The sequence below is a fragment of the Pelobates fuscus genome, chromosome 9 (assembly GCF_036172605.1).
Source record: "Pelobates fuscus isolate aPelFus1 chromosome 9, aPelFus1.pri, whole genome shotgun sequence".
In the NCBI taxonomy this organism is placed as follows: domain Eukaryota; kingdom Metazoa; phylum Chordata; class Amphibia; order Anura; family Pelobatidae; genus Pelobates; species Pelobates fuscus.
In genome coordinates this window covers 129,683,035-129,701,930 of record NC_086325.1, presented here as the reverse complement: position 1 = coordinate 129,701,930, position 18,896 = coordinate 129,683,035, and the positions used below count along the sequence as shown (strand labels likewise).

Here is an 18,896-nt window from a genome sequence, read left to right as displayed (position 1 = left end):
GGATGTCACCTGCCTGTGGTCTATCCTCTGGAGGCTCCCTATGTAGGCATGGTCGGGTTGTTGATTTTAAGAATAAAAAAACTGAGGCCCTATTGGGTTAAAACGTAAACAGCTTGTATTAGGACCGTTCGGTTTGGTTCTACCTGTCCCTCTTCAGCAACCTAGGCCGCCTAGCCGCCCTCCGTCTTTTTAGTCACCCAAGTCAATCCATGGTTGCCACGTCTTTTCAAATGATTGCATAGTGTTATGTACCATTGCTGTAAGTTTGTCCATAAGTAGATTTTCTTTAATTCGGTTTGTCACCTCTGCCATTGCTGGCACTGTGGTCCCCCGCCATTTCTGAGCTATCACCCATCTGGCTGCCAAGGTAACTTTATTCATTAGTTTCTGCTAGTTTCAGCAGGAAGGCCCAGGGTCTAGGTCAATCGGTCTCTCGTACATCGTGGTCAGTAGCTTTCTAACCCTTTCCCATAATGGTTTCAGTTTCCCACACCCCCACCACATATGGGCATAGGTCCCCTTCTTCCTGCAGTTCCTCCAGCAGAGATCAGTATCTCCCCTACCCATACGGTGTAATTTGGTCGGAGTGGTATCCCATTGCAACATTGTTTTTGCTGCCTGTTCCTGCAGCCCAATGCTAATGGAGACCATGCTAGCTGCCTCCCATATGTCCTGCCACATGTCTCCCTCCTGCACCTCTCCCAATTCTTCCTCCCATTGGTTCGTGTATGTTCCCTCCTTTTTTCTGCCTCAGAGGCTCTCAAAGAAAGTCATGGGTCTCTCAGCCACCCGCTGGACCTTGTTTTTGAGGGCAAAATATTTTATTTGTAGGTAGCGAAAGAAGTCCCTCGGGTGCAGTGAACTGACCCTGGACAGCTCCTCGTAGGTAATGAGAGTGTGGTTGGGGTATACATGTTTGTATCTTTGTAAGCCAGCCCTTTCTAAACTTGCAAAGTCCTTGGCTTGCATACCAGAGGGGAAGGCCCTATTTCTTAGGAGTGGCTTCATGGGGAAGAGTATCGTGCATAATTCCATCTTGTCCTTCACCCTGTCCCAGAGGGTCAATGAGGTCAGGATCAGTTTTGCACTGGGCCCCATGGATTTTGTGTACGCCATTGGTGGCTCACCAAGTTCGATCCTGGAGTATGTGTCATGGGGTACCGAAAAGAAGGTGTAGTCGCAGGTACTGGGGTGTTGGACTCTCCATGCGTCGATCAGGTATGACCTCTGTATGAATTTGTGGAGGAGCTTGTCATGTCTCCCCAGTCCATGCAACCTTGACTAGAGCAGTGGTTCCTCCAGGAACCGTGGGTCGTATTTATTTGGGGAATAGACGTTTAGAAAGTGCGGCCATGTATAGTGCCTGATATTAAAACAAACTCCTCATCTCGGGTGTACCCTGTGACCACCAGTGGGCAGTTTTTGTGTAGCAGGATAGCGACTCAATTGTGTTTGTGGCGGGAACCAGAGAGGAAGGCCCTGTCATATATATCATCAGTCAGTTTTATTGTGGCCAATTTTGTGATATGTGTTTCTTTAACGAAGGCTATGATGGCTCTCGCTCTTTTCAACTCCCGCAGAAGAAGAAAGCGCTTTTTGGGATTGGTAATCCCCTTTGAGTTAATCAATACAATCTTTAGTGGGGTGAGGTGTCATTTGTGTCTAGGGGCTATTAATTGCAAAAAAATTAGGGCCACCTCAGGCCGTTGTCCTTGTTGTGAAGCTGTACTGGTCAACTTGAAAGGTTGGGTGGCAAACAGGAGTCCCTCTCTGTACCCGCAGCCCTGTGGTAATCTGGATTTGGGAATACTGGTCGTGTGCCTTGTAGAGGTCGTGGCATGCATAACAATGTAACTTCATTAACAAATATCATACTACATAAATAAAGTAAATACAGCAAGTGCCTGGACTTACTCGTTGCCAGGTCGGCAGTGGAGGCGTACGCCTCTCACCCTTCCGTCATCCCCTGCCCTTGAAACAGAGATGCGGTGAGGACGAGAGTCGGGGAACGCTCAGACCCCCCAGCACCTATAGCAGGATTGTCGGCCATTATTCCGGGGGGTCAAAACCCATTGTGGGCTGTGTGAGCCAGCTCTGGAGGTTACCGGCGCCTCCCCCCTGCCTCAATGGCCTTCCATAAATGTGTGGACTCCCTCCTCAGCATTCAAATGTTAGCTAGGTTTTAATATTTCCCCCTGTCCTTGTATTTGTTTGTTTTTGGATGGAGAAGAGGGGGTAGTTTGGGCTTTTTTTTTTTTTTAATAATAGACATTTTGTTTTGTTTTTATTTTAAATTTATGATATTCCCTCCCTTTACCCCTGTTGTGTGGGTCCCAGTATGCGTCGTTAGTTTCTCTGTCTAAATTCATCGATATCCAGCGGTGTCTCCCCCCCGAACCCAGAGTCCAAGTGGCTTGGGGCCTGTATCTGTATTCAAGGGTGATTCAGCATATATATTTTATAAAATTTAACAATGAAAGACTGTTCTATTTAGGCACCATGTATTCATATGATATAACTTATAATATTCACGTTCAATACAGGTGTACACTTATACTTTACATTGTTTACATTCCCACTTTTATTGTTTTTTCATGTGTTCACTCCCTATGAAAGTTTGTTGCTAATATTTATGAATTATCTGCCGTGGAAAGTGGTGAAGGGATTAAGCAAACTGGAGGAATGCATTATTTTCCAATGCCTTTACAGCCAGAGCCAGCTTTATGTGGCTATTTAAAGTGTGAGTGTACACCTCTTTTGAAAGTGAATATTAGCAGTTATACAGCTACACTATGAAAGTTATTCTCTTTTTAGATGATATTTAATGCGTGTTATTCCTTAATTGCAAGAAAGTATTACACAGTGTGCTTGGGGTGGTACTTATTGCGCTTCCCATTTCATATGTGTTTCAAAAGGTCTTACTAGGTGAGCACACACAGAGAGAGACCATTTGTCTCTCTCTATTAAATAAATTATTAAACAAATGAGGAGCCCCACTGGATCCCCACAAGCAACTACATTTTTTTTCTTTCACCCTATAGACTGTGGGGTAACAGGTAATTATTACCAATTTAGCCTTGAAGTACCTAGTCTCTCCCTCTCCACATCTTTAGACTCCTGGACACTGTGCTGTCCTATTTTTCATACTATGTTTCTGAGTGCTCATTTAGTGTCTCCTTTTCTGGTGCCACCTCCTCCCTCTGCCTGTCTCAGTTGGTGTTCGCCAAGGTTCTGTTCTTGGTCCTCTTTTATTCTTCATTTACACTGCCTCTTTCTGGAACATAATTAACTCTTTTGGATTTCAATACCATCTTTATGCTGACGATACTCAGGTCTACCTCTCTTCTCCTGCCTTTTCAAATACTTAAACTGCCTCTCTTCTCAATTCCATCTATATCTGGATGTCTTCCCATTTTCTAAATCTTAATCTTTCCAAAACTGAACTCTTCATCTTTATACCTAGATACCTACACAAATGTGTTAGCTGTCAGATTTTGTTTAATTATATCTAAGCACCATAAAACATTTTTTGCACTTTTTTAACAAAATTGAATTTTGTGTTCATACACTTATATTGAACAATGAATGCTCCATGAAAGCTTTCCTTGCGGTAAAATATGCCATAGCAAAGGAAAAACCTAGGTGTTTTATCAGTACCTGGTTTCCACGCTTGTCCAGTGTCTGTTTTGTACATAATAAAAGGGGTCCAATTAGCCCAGATGCTAAATCTCTTTGTGGATATAGGGAGCTGGAGTAATATCTGGTGAGGCATTGAGTATCAGAATATGTAGGTGCATCATCCTTGCTTACTTTCCAAATGTACGTTATGGATTCATTTGGATATATGGGATAGTCCTTCAAATGCTCACCTGGTTAGAAAATATCAAGATGTATGCAATTATGATCCAAAAGTATACTTCCTTTTATCATTGTCATAAATAGTGTTGACTATGCCTAATGCTACAGTTGTTGTCAGGTGTAGAAGTGAGATTCAACGCAGTGTAGTTTTTGCCCTTTCTGAGGTCAATAAAATGAGCACAGTTTGATAATGACAACATAACTATGGATAGATTTAAAGGGACACTATAGTCACCAGAACAACTACAGCTTATTGAATTTGTTCTGGTGAGTAGAATCATTACCTTTGAAATCTTTCGCTGTAAACACTGTCTTTTCATAGTAAAATGCAGTGTTCACATTACAGCCTAGTGATGGCTTAGATGGCTGTTAGAGATCCTTCCTGGGTCATGGCTGCCTAAAATGCATCCAAACATTCAGTATCTCCTCCCTCTGCATGCAGACACTGAACTTTCCTCATACAGATTCATTGATTCAATCCCTCTATATGAGGAGATGCTGATTGGCCAGGGCTGTGTTTGAATCATGCTGGCTCTTCCCCTGATCTGCCTCTTTGTCAGTCTCAGCCAATCCTATGGGGAAGCACTGTGATTGGATCAGGCCACCACTTCTAATGATGTCAGCAGACTGCTTGTTTTTCTGAGTCTAACAGCATGCAGAGTTACAGCTTCAGGCTTGAATACAGTACGATTTTGCTATATTTATGGAGGCATGAGGGACCTAGAGGGGCTAGATGGTGGTGTTAACACTATAGGGTCAGGAATACATGTTTGTGTTTCTGACCCTATAGTAATCATTTAAACAATAGAGTAGACAAGTGCATTATTTTTTTAATCCAAAATTTAATTTATAGACAATTACATATTCTAGGCATGTGGGTGAGTGTAGGACAGATGTTATCAAGTCACATGACTTTCTTTGTCTGTGAATTCTGGAATGTGGGTAAAATAGGGTTTTCTTATGTGTTCTTACATGGCTGGAGTTTTATCAAAAAGTTCTGACATTGTTATAGTCATAACTCTATAGAAAACTGGACAAAGGTCCACAAGTTCTGTCATCTGTCAGCACCGAAGTTGCTGTTTAGTGGATAAGGGAGTGCGCTGGATTTAATTTTTTTTATTGTATAAATTGGCTTCTAGCAGCACCCTATTTATGTATGCTCAGGTGATTGCAGCCAGCCCCCTGTTTTCTATCTGTTCTATGACTTTGTAGACAAAATATTCTCCCATCCAGACATCTGTTATTGAATATTCATCATCTTGTCACAGCCTGTGTTATTCTATTATATATTAGTAATTTTAAAGTGAACCTGTAATAAAAAATGTAACTTATCTGAAATCGCTCCCATACACATTGAATACATTATATATCACAAAGATACGTAGTATCATTTACTCACCTTTCAACCATTCCTGCACCACTTCATGGGTGCTATTCTGGGAAATCATCCACTCTGCCTGGCCTCTTTTTTGATTTGCCCTACTTGGACATGCGGGGCAAACTTCATCAGTGACATTGTCACTCCATTCTTATACGCTTCTAGAGCCCATATAGCCTATTGTTCTTCAAAGTTCTTTATTTCTCTTTCATTGTGTTCATATTAACATTGATTTGTCATAAGTATAAAACATATAGTCCCAAATATTATAGCATTTGGAATTATATTTGCCAGTAAAATGTAATACAGTATTGTAGTTATCGTGCATATTTAATATATACCCCACGTTTTGGCTTTTAGTAAAATGAGTTAGGACTACATCCCAAGCACTTTATCACTGCATAACTCCGTTTGTTACTATACACCCACTCATTGATCCCTCATATTTACTTTTAGTTTGTTAAGCACATTTACATCATTCAGAAAGTTAAAATGCACACAGATTAGTCAACTCCATATGTATATTTATATGTATATATATATATATATATATTTGTGTAAGGGGAAAATAGCTGTATATGGAGTAAGGATCCAGCATAAGCATAGGATAAAGGGAGCAAGTCGGTTGTGGTGTGCCGAGACCGACGATACGGTAGGCCTCTAAATAAAGAGGGCCCACCAAGGAGTAAGAAAGTAAAGTAAATGGAAAGAAAATAGAAAGTGTTGAAATGAGGAGTGGGTGGGAGGGTCATTCTGATGCTGACCTCAAGCGATATGAGTCAGGTAAGGGGTGTCCCTTATATAGGGGAGTGAATTAATTTAAGCCCCTCCCACAAATACAGGCCAAACGGCCTTAATACTTGTGTAAGGGGCAAATAGCCGTATATGGAGTAAGGATCCAGCATAAGCATAGGATAGTATAAAGGGAGCAAGTCGGTTGTGGTGTGCTGAGACCGACGATACGGTAGGCCTGTAAATAAAGAGGGCAAAAATTAATAATAATTAATAAGATTTAATACAGTCAACAAATATATACAAATTAAGCAGACATTTCCTTATGTGCATTACAGTATTTCAATCCTGGAAGGATTTTGAAGGTAGGAATCTAGGACCGAAAGTGGACACCATTTGTTGTGGGTAGGATAGTATGTTATCTCTACTGTTGGTGCGTGTTGACTCGTTTCGTAATGTGATAGAGCTAATAGGTAATTATATATGTGTTTACGTAAGTGGGTTCGTTGAAGACAATGATCTGTCTGAGTGGTGGTGATGGTAGTGGATTATCTGGCCTGAGAAAGGCATAGAAGGTAATGTGCATGGCTGGTAATGGCCGACTTGGTAGTATAATTGAATGCTTGTAGATCTAATAGGTCCGATAAGGATGAAGTTGGTAATCTCTGAGAGGAACGTGGGGGAACGGATTCCTGAAAAACTCTGAGTATATTCTTGTCTGGTATGATAGAATGAAGTTATGGTAGTTTTGGCCATAGGTGCAGTTGGACAGTGCATGCTATGCTGCATGAGTATGTCTAATCCATGATTTTGTCTCTGGAACGAAAGAGTGGCCATGACTGTATGGGCAGCTGTAGGAAGCGTATGATGAATATGCCTGGAATATAAATGAGACAATTGTCGGCAGGGATGTATACCCCCGCCTGGTACATGAAAGTAAAAGAAATGTGATAAGTTGCCAACCAAGTAAGTTCCCCAGAAATATCATGACCTTATGGATGAGTAGTGGCATTTGTTGATGATATGACATGTACTTAGTTGTCTGATTAACAACGGATTGATGACCCTGACCATGATTTACCCCATGCCACAGCAGCTGCTACAATGGGGTAGATCCCCCAAAGGGGCTGAGGTGGTGGAAAAATTTCCAAATCTGGATGCCATGGCCAAAAGCTCCAAAGTAATGGTTCCCAGTAGATCGCTGCCAAACCCGTGGTAGACGCCGCGTCTGACCATCTGGTTGGAGAAGTGTCAGACAATCCTGAAAGGAACATGCTTTTACCATGCCAAGTGGTTAAGAAATTCCCTGCCATGTGCAGGTCTGCTGTTGCTGGGGTGTCTAGGGACATCCTCTGATCGTCATGTTGGAAGTGTGGAAAAAAGGGGAAAGTACTCTGGATGTGAAAGTGTGGTCTTGTGGTATGATTGGCATGGCAAAATTAAGTAACCTGGAAGGGACTGTAGTTCCTTGCAGTTGTAAGTACTAAGCAGGAGGTAGTGGTTGATGTAGTTGAGAATGTTCCCTATTTGTCTTGTGGTAACTTGCGTGTATGGATGCCGACTCAAGTCGTATGCCCAGTAATGTGATGATAGTGTCTGGGCCTTCTGTTTCTTATGGGGTACTGGGACGCCCAAGTGGTCAACCAGACTAAGCTGCCGTGAGGCGTCTAGTGAAAAATATGTTATCTTTGATCAACAAGAAGTTTTCTAGATAGTGTATGGCTGTAAGGCCTCTGGATATATTATCATAACCAGCACAGAGTATCTGCAAATATCGATAGTAGGCTAATCTGTAGCCAGAAAGTTGAGCGGGGAAAGTATTGCCCATTTTATGCCATGTAAGTGCCAGTGTGTAGGGTAGATGGTAGCCGTTTACTGTGTTGAAGATATTGGTCTTACTTAACCAAGCTTCAACCCATGCTTGAGTGATAGCTGTAAAGGTAGATCAATGGTGTTTGATAGTAAGGAAGCTCCTCGGAGGGTATGAGGGAATTGAGACTTGGGGTAGCGGAGGTGTGTGGTGCCAATAAGTCTTTGTTTAAGGGAAGATTTCCTTGTGACAATGCCAATGTGTTTGTGTTTGGTGCCATGCTGTAAATGGTGGAGATTGAAAGACCCCTGTGCAAATCTTGGCTATATTGTGTTTACAGCCAATGGTTCTGTTGTGCTGACTGTAAGTGAGGGCATGCTATTTTCCTTTAAGGTGTATTTATGATATCTGTAAGGGAGCCCTTTGAAGCTCCAGAGCTTTAGTAAATCTACTACAAGTCTGGAAGGGTGATGAGTCAGGAGTCTTGAAAATGCATTGGTGTGTACAGATGGTGAGTACGTTATTTGTAAGTTGTATTGGGACACTTGGTTTGTCATGTGCCCTGAACCATTTGAACATATATGCAACAGTCTATATGCAATGCAACTACTCATATCAATTGTCTCTGGTAGTTCAGAGGTGCTGGTACCTGGAGCCTGAGAGTGCTCAGCCATTTGTTTGGGCCAAAATCCCTTCTGTATGGGTACCTGCACAAATAAACATATCTACATATTCCAAATGCCAAACCAACCAAGGGATGGTCAGTTCCTGATTTACCTGGAATCCCTAGATCTGACCATCACAGATACATCATCATACATATATATGCCTTGCTTCCCCAATGTGCTGGGATCATACGTGCAGGGTTAACGTCTTGTGTGTCATAAGAACTGATTGTACCAGGTAACCGAGTTTCGGTTGGTGCTGGTTGTACAGTAGCGTGAGGCCCAGCCTTGTGAGGGCTGTGGTGACCGACTCGAGATTGCCAGTCTGTCATAAGCCGGGGTGCTAGGAAGAGGTGATTCTTCACCATCTTTTTGAGAAATACTTAAATAACAAAGATTGCAATTATTATTTGTACCCAGGGGTCTTGTACTGGCTTGCTAACTAAGCCGTAAGGCGAAACGATTAGGCTTGATGGTTTTTGGTGACTGGTGAGGCCCTGCTAGTTGCCAAGTGGCTTGAGACGCTCTATCTATGCTTGGCGCGAGGGGATTTTGTGTGGCCACCGAACGTTGTGGCAGGATGTTGGCCTCTCGGTGACAGTAACCAGAAAATAGGAAGGGGAGTGACAGGTGAGGCCCTCTCTATGATACAATGCGAGGCGGCTTGCTCACGAGTGGCCCGAGGGGTGTATGCCTCCGAGTGTGAGGCGGAGTGTTGGCCTCGCAGGACCACTAACCGAAGCATAATGCAGAGAAAAAAGGGGGTAATACCTATTGGGCCCTAAAACCCTAATTGCCAGAACACTATTACTATACCAGGGAAGGTAAGAGATGGATAACTACATGAGCAGGTGTATGTACCTGGTAGTATGGTATTGAACCTGACAATCCGTATAGGTTTTCTAGTAGTAACTGTAACCTGAATGGATAAAACCGTATGGCATAAGGAAATATCGCATAGACCAAGCTTATCTTAATACGTACAGTATATGTGAAAAGTAAAGTGCCGTGATGTGTAAATATTAAACATCGTAGCCATACTGGTTAAAAATGTATCAATCTTAACCCATTAAGTGCCGTATGTACAAGTGAAAAAGTGGTCTGTCCCCACCTTGTATGTTGTATGTCCCCTTACTAGGGGAAAGTCTGTTGTGTGAGCAGAGTGCTGTGAAAAATGTATGTGAACTATATTAATAGTGATGTCGTGAACACGAAATTTTCGGTTCGCGAATGGCGAATGGAAACTTCCGCAAACGTTCGCGAACCGGCGAACCGGGCGAACCGCCATTGACTTCTATGGGCAGGCTAATTTTAAAACCCACAGGGACTCTTTCTGGCAACAAAAGTGATGGAAAAGTTGTTTCAAGGGGACTAACACCTGGACTGTGGCATGCCGGAGGGGGATCCATGGCAAAACTCCCATGGAAAATTACACAGTTGATGCAGAGTCTGGTTTTAATCCATAAATCACCTAACATTCCTAGATCACAATGGATATGGATTGACACCTTGACATATGGATGGACAACTGTCCTCAGAGACCCTGATACACACTGACACAGAGCAGAATAGGGACTGTTCCTCCTACATAGGGTCACTTGGCAGATATGGATTGACACCTATCCTAATGATCCCTGATACACACTGACACAAAGCAGAATAGAGACTGTTCCCCCTACATGGGTAACTTGGCATATATGGATTGACACCTGTCCTCAGAGACCATGATACACACTGACACAGAGCAGAATAGAGACTGTTCCCCCTACATAGGGTCACTTGACAGATATGGATTGACACCTATCCTAAGGATCCCTGATACACACTGACACAGAGCAGAAAAGAGACTGTTGACCCTACATAGGGTCACTTGGCAGATATGGATTGACACCTGTCCTCAGAGACCATGATACACACTGACACTGAGCAGAATAGAGACTGTTCCCCCTACATGGGTCACTTGGCAGATATGGATTGACACCTATCCTAATGATCCCTGATACACACTGACACAGAGAAGAATAGAGACTGTTCCCCCTACATGGGTAACTTGGCAGATATGGATTGACACCTGTCCTCAGAGACCATGATACACACTGACACAGAGCAGAATAGAGACTGTTCCCCCTACATAGGGTCACTTGGCAGATATGGATTGACACCTATCCTAATGATCCCTGATACACACTGACACAGAGCAGAATAGAGACTGTTGTCCCTACATAGGGTCACTTGGCAGATATGGATTGACACCTGTCCTCAGAGACCATGATACACACTGACACAGAGCAGAATAGAGACTGTTCCCCCTACATGGGTCACTTGGCAGATATGGATTGACACCTGTCCTCAGAGACCATGATACACACTGACACAGAGCAGAATAGAGACTGTTCCCCCTACATAGGGTCACTTGGCAGATATGGATTGACACCTATCCTATTGATCCCTGATACACACTGACACAGAGCAAAATAGAGACTGTTCCCCCTACATAGGGTCACTTGGCAGATATGGATTGACACCTGTCCTCAGAGACCATGATACACACTGACACAGAGCAGAATAGAGACTGTTCCCCCTACATAGGGTCACTTTGCAGATATGGATTGACACCTATCCTAATGATCCCTGATACACACTGACACAGAGCAGAATAGAGACTGTTGCCCCTACAAAGGGTCACTTGGCAGATATGGATTTGCACCTATCCTAATGATCCCTGATACACACTGACACAGAGCAGAATAGAGACTGTTGCCCCTACATAGGGTCACTTGGCAGATATGGATTGACACCTGTCCTCAGAGACCATGATACACACTGACACAGAGCAGAATAGAGACTGTTCCCCCTACATGGGTCACTTGGCAGATATGGATTGACACCTATCCTAATGATCCCTGATACACACTGACACAGAGCAGAATAGAGACTGTTCCCCCTACATAGGGTCACTTGGCAGATATGGATTGACACCTGTCCTCAGAGACCATGATACACACTGACACAGAGCAGAATAGAGACTGTTGCCCCTACATAGGGTCACTTGGCAGATATGGATTGACACCTATCCTAATGATCCCTGATACACACTGACACAGAGCAGAATATGGACTGTTCCCCCTACATAGGGTAACTATGTGCCTTTTTTTTTGTTTGGTTTTTGAAGCCACAGTGCAGCACCAGAGGGCCGAAAAATTAGGCATGTACACATGCCTGAAAAATTAGGTATTGTTGCAGCCGCTGCTGTAGCAGCGGCCATAAAATTGATGTTTGTTTCACAGGCAGAAAGTGCCCTAAAACATTGCGGCTTGAACCCTAGTTGGTGGCGGATAAGTCACGCAAGTCAACCGGCATTCAGAGCTAAAATACAGCAGCGTGTGGACCATTTTTAGCCCAAGGCAGCTCATCTCATCAGGCCTTTTTTAGTCGAATGTATCGCCCACTGTCAGTCCCTTTGGGATCCATCCCTCATTCATCTTAATAAAGGTGAGGTAATCTAGACTTTTTTGACCCAGGCGACTTCTCTTCTCAGTGACAATACCTCCTGCTGCACTGAAGGTCCTTTCTGACAGGACACTTGAAGCGGGGCAGGCCAGAAGTTCTATCACAAATTGGGATAGCTCAGGCCACAGGTCAAGCCTGCACACCCAGTAGTCAAAGGGTTCATCGCTCCTCAGAGTGTCGATATCTGCAGTTAAGGCGAGGTAGTCTGCTACCTGTCGGTCGAGTCGTTCTCTGAGGGAGGATCCCGAAGGGCTGTGGCGATGCGTAGGACTTAAAAAGCTCCACATGTCCTCCATCAACAACACGTCTTTAAAGCATCCTGTCCTTGCCGGCGTGGTCGTGGGAGGAGGAGGATGACTTCCACCTCTTCCCCTGTTAGATTCCCGTTGTGCTGTGACATCACACTTATACGCTGTGTAAAGCATACTTTTTAATTTATTTTGCAAATGCTGCATCCTTTCCGACTTGTTGTAATTCGTTAACATTTCCGCCACTTTCTGCTTATACCAGGGGTCTAGTAGCGTGGACACCCAGTACAGGTCATTCTCCTTCAGCCTTTTTATACGAGGGTCCCTTAACAGGCACGACAGCATTAAAGACCCCATTTGCACAAGGTTGGATGCCGAGCTACTCATTTCCCGTTCCTCCTCCTCAGTGATGTCAATGAAGGTATATTCTTCCTCCCAGCCACGTACTACACCACGGGTACCAGATAGGTGACAACGAGCACCCTGGGATGCCTGTTTGGTTGGTTTTCCTCCTCCTCCTCCTCAAAGCCACATTCCTCCTCGGACTCCTCTTCCTCACAATCCTCTTCCAGCGTTGCCGCAGGTCCAGCAAGCGATGCTGATAAGGCTGTTTCTGGTGGTGATGGTGACCACAACTCTTCCTTTTCACGCTCATCTACGGCCTGATCCAGCACTCTTCACAGGGCACGCTCCAGGAAGAAAACAAATGGTATGATGTCGCTGATGGTTCCTTCGGTGCGACTGACTAGGTTTGTCACCTCCTCAAAAGGACGCATGAGGCTACAGGTATTGCGCATGAGAGTCCAGTAACGTGGCAAAAAAATTCCCAGCCCCCCAGAGGCTGTCCTAGCACCCCGGTCATACAAATATTCATTAACAGCTTTTTCTTGTTGGAGCAGGCGGTCGAACATTAGGAGTGTTAAATTCCAACGTGTCGGGCTGTCGCAAATCAAGCGCCTCACAGGCATGTTGTTTTGCCGCTGGATATCGGCAAAGTGCGCCATGGCCGTGTAGGAATGCCTGAAATGGCCACACACCTTCCTGGCCTGCTTCAGGACATCCTGTAAGCCTGTGTACTTATGCACAAAGCGTTGTACGATCAGATTACACACATGTGACATGCACGGCACATGTGTCAACTTGCCCAACTTCAATGCCGCCAACAAATTTTTTCCGTTGTCACAACTGCCGATATCCAGTTGCTGCGGAGTCAGCCACTTTTCCACCTGTGCGTTCAGGGTGGACAGGAGTGCTTGTCCAGTGTGACTCTCTGCTTTCAAGCAAGTCAAACCCAAGACGGTGTGACACTGCCGTATCCGGGATGTGGAACAGTACCTGGGGAGCTGGGGGGGTGCCGTTGATGTGGAGCAAGACGCATCATCAGAATAGGACTCAGCCGAGGAGGTTATGGAAGAGGATGGAGTTGGAGGAGTAGAGGAGGTGGCAGCAGGCCTGCCTGCAAGTCGTGGCGGTGTCACCAACTCCTCTGCACAGCCACGCATTCCATGCTTGGCAGCCGTCAGCAGGTTTACCCAATGCGCAGTGTAGGTGATATACCTGCCCTGACCATGCTTTGCAGACCAGGTATCAGTGGTCAGATAGACCCTTGCCCCAACACTGTGTGCCAGACATGCCATTACTTCCTTTTGCACAATCGAGTACAGGTTGGGGATTGCCTTTTGTGAAAATAAATTTCGTCCGGGTACCTTCCACTGCGGTGTCCCAATAGCTACAAATTTTTTGAACGCCTCAGACTCCACCAGCTTGTATGGTAAAAGCTGGCGGGCTAATAGTTAGGACAAGCCAGGTGTCAGTCGCTGGGCAAGGGGGTGACTTTATGACATTGGCTTCTTATGCTCAAATATGTCCTTGACAGACACCTGACTGTGGGCAGATGAGCAGGAACAGCTCAAGGCGGGAGACGGAGTGGCGGATGGTTGAGAGGGGGCAAGGAGGACAGCAGTGGTTGACATGGCTGAAGATGCTGGACCAGGAGGAGGATGGCGGCTTTGAGTTTCTGTGCTGCTTGTACTCATGTGTTGATCCCATAGGCGTTTGTGATGTGCGATCATGTGCCTTTGCAAAGCAGTTGTACCTAGGTGGGTGTTGGACTTCCCACGACTCAGTTTCTTTTGGCACAGGTTGCAAATGGCATCGCTGTTGTCAGAGGCAGACACACAAAAAAAATGCCACACTGCTGAGCTCTGCAATGACGGCATTCTGGTGGTGGCAACAGCATGTGCTGATTGGGGTGCTGTCTGGCTGACCCATTTCAGAAGCCGAATACCACTTAGTGACCTGGAGATCTGGAGCTGGAGAAAGCCTTTGGGGTTAAACCGTTTGAGAGCGGTTTAACCCCTTAAAGGAAAGAGAGCACCCAGGGGCATCCTGGCAGCATTTTCATTTACATGAAGTTGTTATGATGATTGGAATTTTCTGACTTTATATTTATTTACTTTTCAATTAGCACTTTCCTCACTATGCACTAAGCTTGATGACCACTTTTGTTTTTATTGTGAGGATGCTCCAGGATGTTAAGTTAGGGTTTACCTATGTATACTAGGAGATAAGAGACTCCATTGCAGCTGTTTATACAGGGACTTTTACCATTAGCATCCATGAAGTTGCTATAGGATATCAGTATCAGGCACTAATAGAACCGTGTAGGTGCAGGAGATTATACTTATTTCTGTTTTTTTTTGCACCCTTGAAGGTGCAGTAATTGAGGGATTTTGGTGATTGTATTTAATAGTCCAGACTATAGATAAGTGGACATTTTGCAGGATAAGGAGCAGCATATATGTATAGAAATGGGCACTTTTAAGCCCCCAGCTAATTGCTACCTTTGATTACCGTCTTACTCACCTAAGATGTGTCTAAAGTTACTTACCTTCTCCCTCCTTCTATCTCTCCGGATCTTCCAATATCATCTTTGTATACTTATCTTACAATTATTACCCTACTTTTCTACTCTAATAACCCTCTGTATTACCATTACAGCCAATTGACAATTTAGGTGATCTTTCCCTATTATAAATACTGTTTTTTTTTGGTTTGTTTGTTTTTTCTATTAAACTCCCCTCTCCTTTTTTAATGATTGTTCCAGATTATTTGGACATTGTAATTATTAGATTATTCTTAAGGGATGTTTATTATACTAAGATATATATATATATATATATATATATATATATATATATATATATATATATATATATATATATATAGTATATAGATATATATATATATATATATATATATATATATATATATATATATATATATATATATATAGTATATAGATACAACTGTCAGTTTTATGTTTATTTTTGGCAATAGATAAATAAAGCCTGTTATATCATTAAATAGGTTAAATGGTTATCTTTAGCTATACTGCAGCAATCTTCTCACACATTGTTTACTGTTGAAGACATTTCATTCAATCAATTACTTAGTTTTATGAAATACCAAACCAGGGATTCTCACATGAGTTTTTTTTTATTTATATTGTTGTACTCTCTCCTTAAGCCAATGTTCCACCCAAGAACAAGCATATTCATCTAGACCAGGGATAGGCAACCTTCGGCACTCCAGATGTTTTGGACTACACCCCCCATAATGCTCTTACACCCTTAATGCTGGCAAAGCATCGTGGGATTTGTAGTCCAAAACATCTGGAGTGCCGAAGGTTACCTATGCCTGATCTAGACTAATTTATTTTCGTTTGAAGACTAACCTATTAGGAACCGTATCAAATGCCTTGGCAAAATCCAAGTAGATCACATCCATTGCAACACCCTGATCTATACTTCTACTTACTTCTTCTTAGAATGCAATTAGGTTAGTCTGACATGACCTAAGTTTCATAAAACCATGCTGATTATTGCTAATAACAAAGTTCTTCCCAATGAATTCCTGAATAGTATCCCTTAATAGCCCTTCAAATATTTTCCCAGTCACAGAAGTTAAGCTCACAGGTCTATAATTTCCAGGCAAGGATTTTGAACCTTTTTAAATATAGGAATGACATGTGCCTTCCTCCAATCCTCTGGTACAATACCTGAAACAAAAGAATCTTGAAAGATTAAATACAGAGGTTCACTTATTTCCCCACTTAGCTCCTTAAGTACTCGTGGGTGAATACCATCAGGCCCCGGAGCTTTATTTACATTTTCTTTAACTGCTATAGCACCTTGTCTCGAGTCATCCAATCACAAGTTATCTGCAAGTTTTTTTGCAGAAATCATTTGTATATCTCTTTCCATAGGATCCTCATTAATATATACTGAAGAAAAATTGTTATTTAAAATGTCTGCCTTATCCTGGTCTTCATTAGCTAACAGACCCATCTCTGTTTCCAGTGTACCTACACTTTTATTTTTATTTTTTAGAATTGATGTACTTGAAAAAAATGTGGGGGTTGGTTTTGCATGCTTTGGCTATTAATTTTTAATTTTCTAGTTTAGCCACTTTAATTGCCTTTTTGCAAGTATTATTGGCCTCCTTATATCTTATATAGGATACCTCTGATTTCTCTAAATTAAATGCTTTAAATGCCCCTTTCTTATTTTAATCTCTTGTTTTACTTCTCTACTAAGTCACATTGGTTTCAATTTGTTTCTTTTATATGTATTACCCAATGGTATATACTAAGAAATTTACCTTTCTAATATTTCTTTGAATAGTTTCCATTTATCCGCAGTGTTTTTTTCACTAAGGAGTTTATGTCAATATGTTGTAGAGCTGCCCTAATCTTGTTGAAATTGGCTTTTTTTAAAAAAAAAATTATACATTTTAGTATAACCCACATGCTTTTGCTTTTTTGAGTTTATTTAAAAAATACCATATTGTGATCAATATTTCCCAAATGCTCCCCTATGTGAATGTTGGTCAAAAGATCAACATTGTTTGTTATAAAGAGATCCAGACACGCATCCTTTCTAGTTGGTGCTTGTACCAGTTGGCAATTGGCAATTAGCAGGGCCTCACCATCTCAAAAAGTAGCTAAGTTCTTCACCACCCAAATTTGCTTTCACTCTCAGGTCTTCATAATGTGTTTTACTCACATTAGTGCATTACATCCAAATATGCAAACAATTAACATTTTGACCTGGCTCGGGCCTTTATCAAGATCACTCATATAAAGTAAATAGTGGCAATATAGTAGTAGTAGGACCACTGGGAATAGATCCTTTTTGCCTCTCGTTTGAACGCTCAACTCCCTCGTTTTTTCAGTTGTAGACCAGATCCTACGGCTCTAGCAACGAACGCCTTCTCTCAAGATTGGGCCATGGAGAATTACTCATTCCCCCTGTTTGTACTGATTCCCCATAGCCTTCTACAGCTGCGTCGCCAGCAGGGCACGTTGGTACTTGTGACCCCCCTGTGGCCATCACAATTATGGTTCCCTCATCTATTGGAAATGGCAATAGACTTTCCCCACCTTCTCACATCATACAATTCTCTTCTCTAGGGTCAGGATGGACAATTTCACCCATTAATCCTCCAGGGTCTCTTTCGACTTATGGGTTGGCTGATTTGAGGGGACCTTGGTCAATTGAGGGTGTTCCGCAATCAACTCTCAGACTTCTCGAGAATGCATGGGCACCCGGCACGGGACAAGCTTATAAATCTGCTTGGAATGCATGGAATGGCTGGTGCTTTGGAAGAAATCTGGATCCCTTATTGGTTTCTTTGACATCCATCTTGCAATTTTTGACCTCCCTTTTTGAAGCAGGGAAAGCGTACCACACGCTTTACCTTTACCATTCAGTGCTCTCCGCTGGACATCAAGGCATTGATGGCGCCCCCATCGGACGACATCCCTTTGTCTGTCGCCTACTACGCAGAGTACTTTTTTTTCGCCCTCCTTACCTCATTATTCTCTTCTCTGGGATGTTTTTCTTGTCCTCCATTTTTTTGTGTCTTGGCCGGAAAATGCTTTGTTATCCCTCAAACAACTGTCAGCAAAATCAGTCATGCTTTTCGGCCTCATCTCATGCAAAAGAGTCTCTGATGTACGAGCTCTGGACACAGACGCTCATTCCTTTACACCGGAAGGCATCCTCTTTGATATCTCTAGAAGGACCAAAACCTCTTCTAAGTCCGTACTCTACCCGGCATTTCCACAGAAGCCTCTCCTGTGCCCAGTGGCATGTCTACGGGAATACGAACTCCATGCGGCTTCACTCCGAAATCCTATGAGACCTCAATTATTCATCTCTTTCTGCAAACCACACCTTCCAGTATCCTCTCCTTCTTTGGCCAGATGGGTCAAATGGATTATGACATTGGCTGGCATTGATACTTCCTCTAAAGCTTCTGGATGCCAACTAGACGATATTTTACAAGCTGACGACTGGACATCGGAATCTACATTTTGAGAGTTTTATTTCAAGCCGATTGAACATTTTGCTGGAATGGTTATTTCACAGCTTTAAACCAGCATAATAGGAGCCTCCGTGTCTTAATAAAATTACCAGATTTTACTATTTACGTGATGTAAAGTAATGATTTTATTAACGACACAAAGGCGAGTATTATCCCTCCCACCCTTCCCTGGATTGTGGTTTAACATAGGTAAGTTACCTAGTGGTAAGTTTCTTTTGTTCGGGTTTGCTCAATAGTAAAGTGATTTTGGTTCGAATCTCTCATGTCTGTATCGACAGTATGTTGACCGAATACAATTTTAAATC

At 43.0% G+C, this 18,896-nt stretch overlaps 1 protein-coding gene across 1 annotated transcript in view; it reads right to left on the bottom strand.

The window, feature by feature from the left end:
* The window catches only part of F8 (coagulation factor VIII), a 595,138-nt gene that overhangs the window by 311,165 nt on the left and 265,077 nt on the right, over positions 1–18,896 (bottom strand). Inside the window, exon 11 of the mRNA XM_063432427.1 lies at positions 3,658–3,869. Coding sequence (XP_063288497.1) covers positions 3,658–3,869 — 212 coding nt within the window. The remainder of the gene's footprint in view (positions 1–3,657; positions 3,870–18,896) is intronic.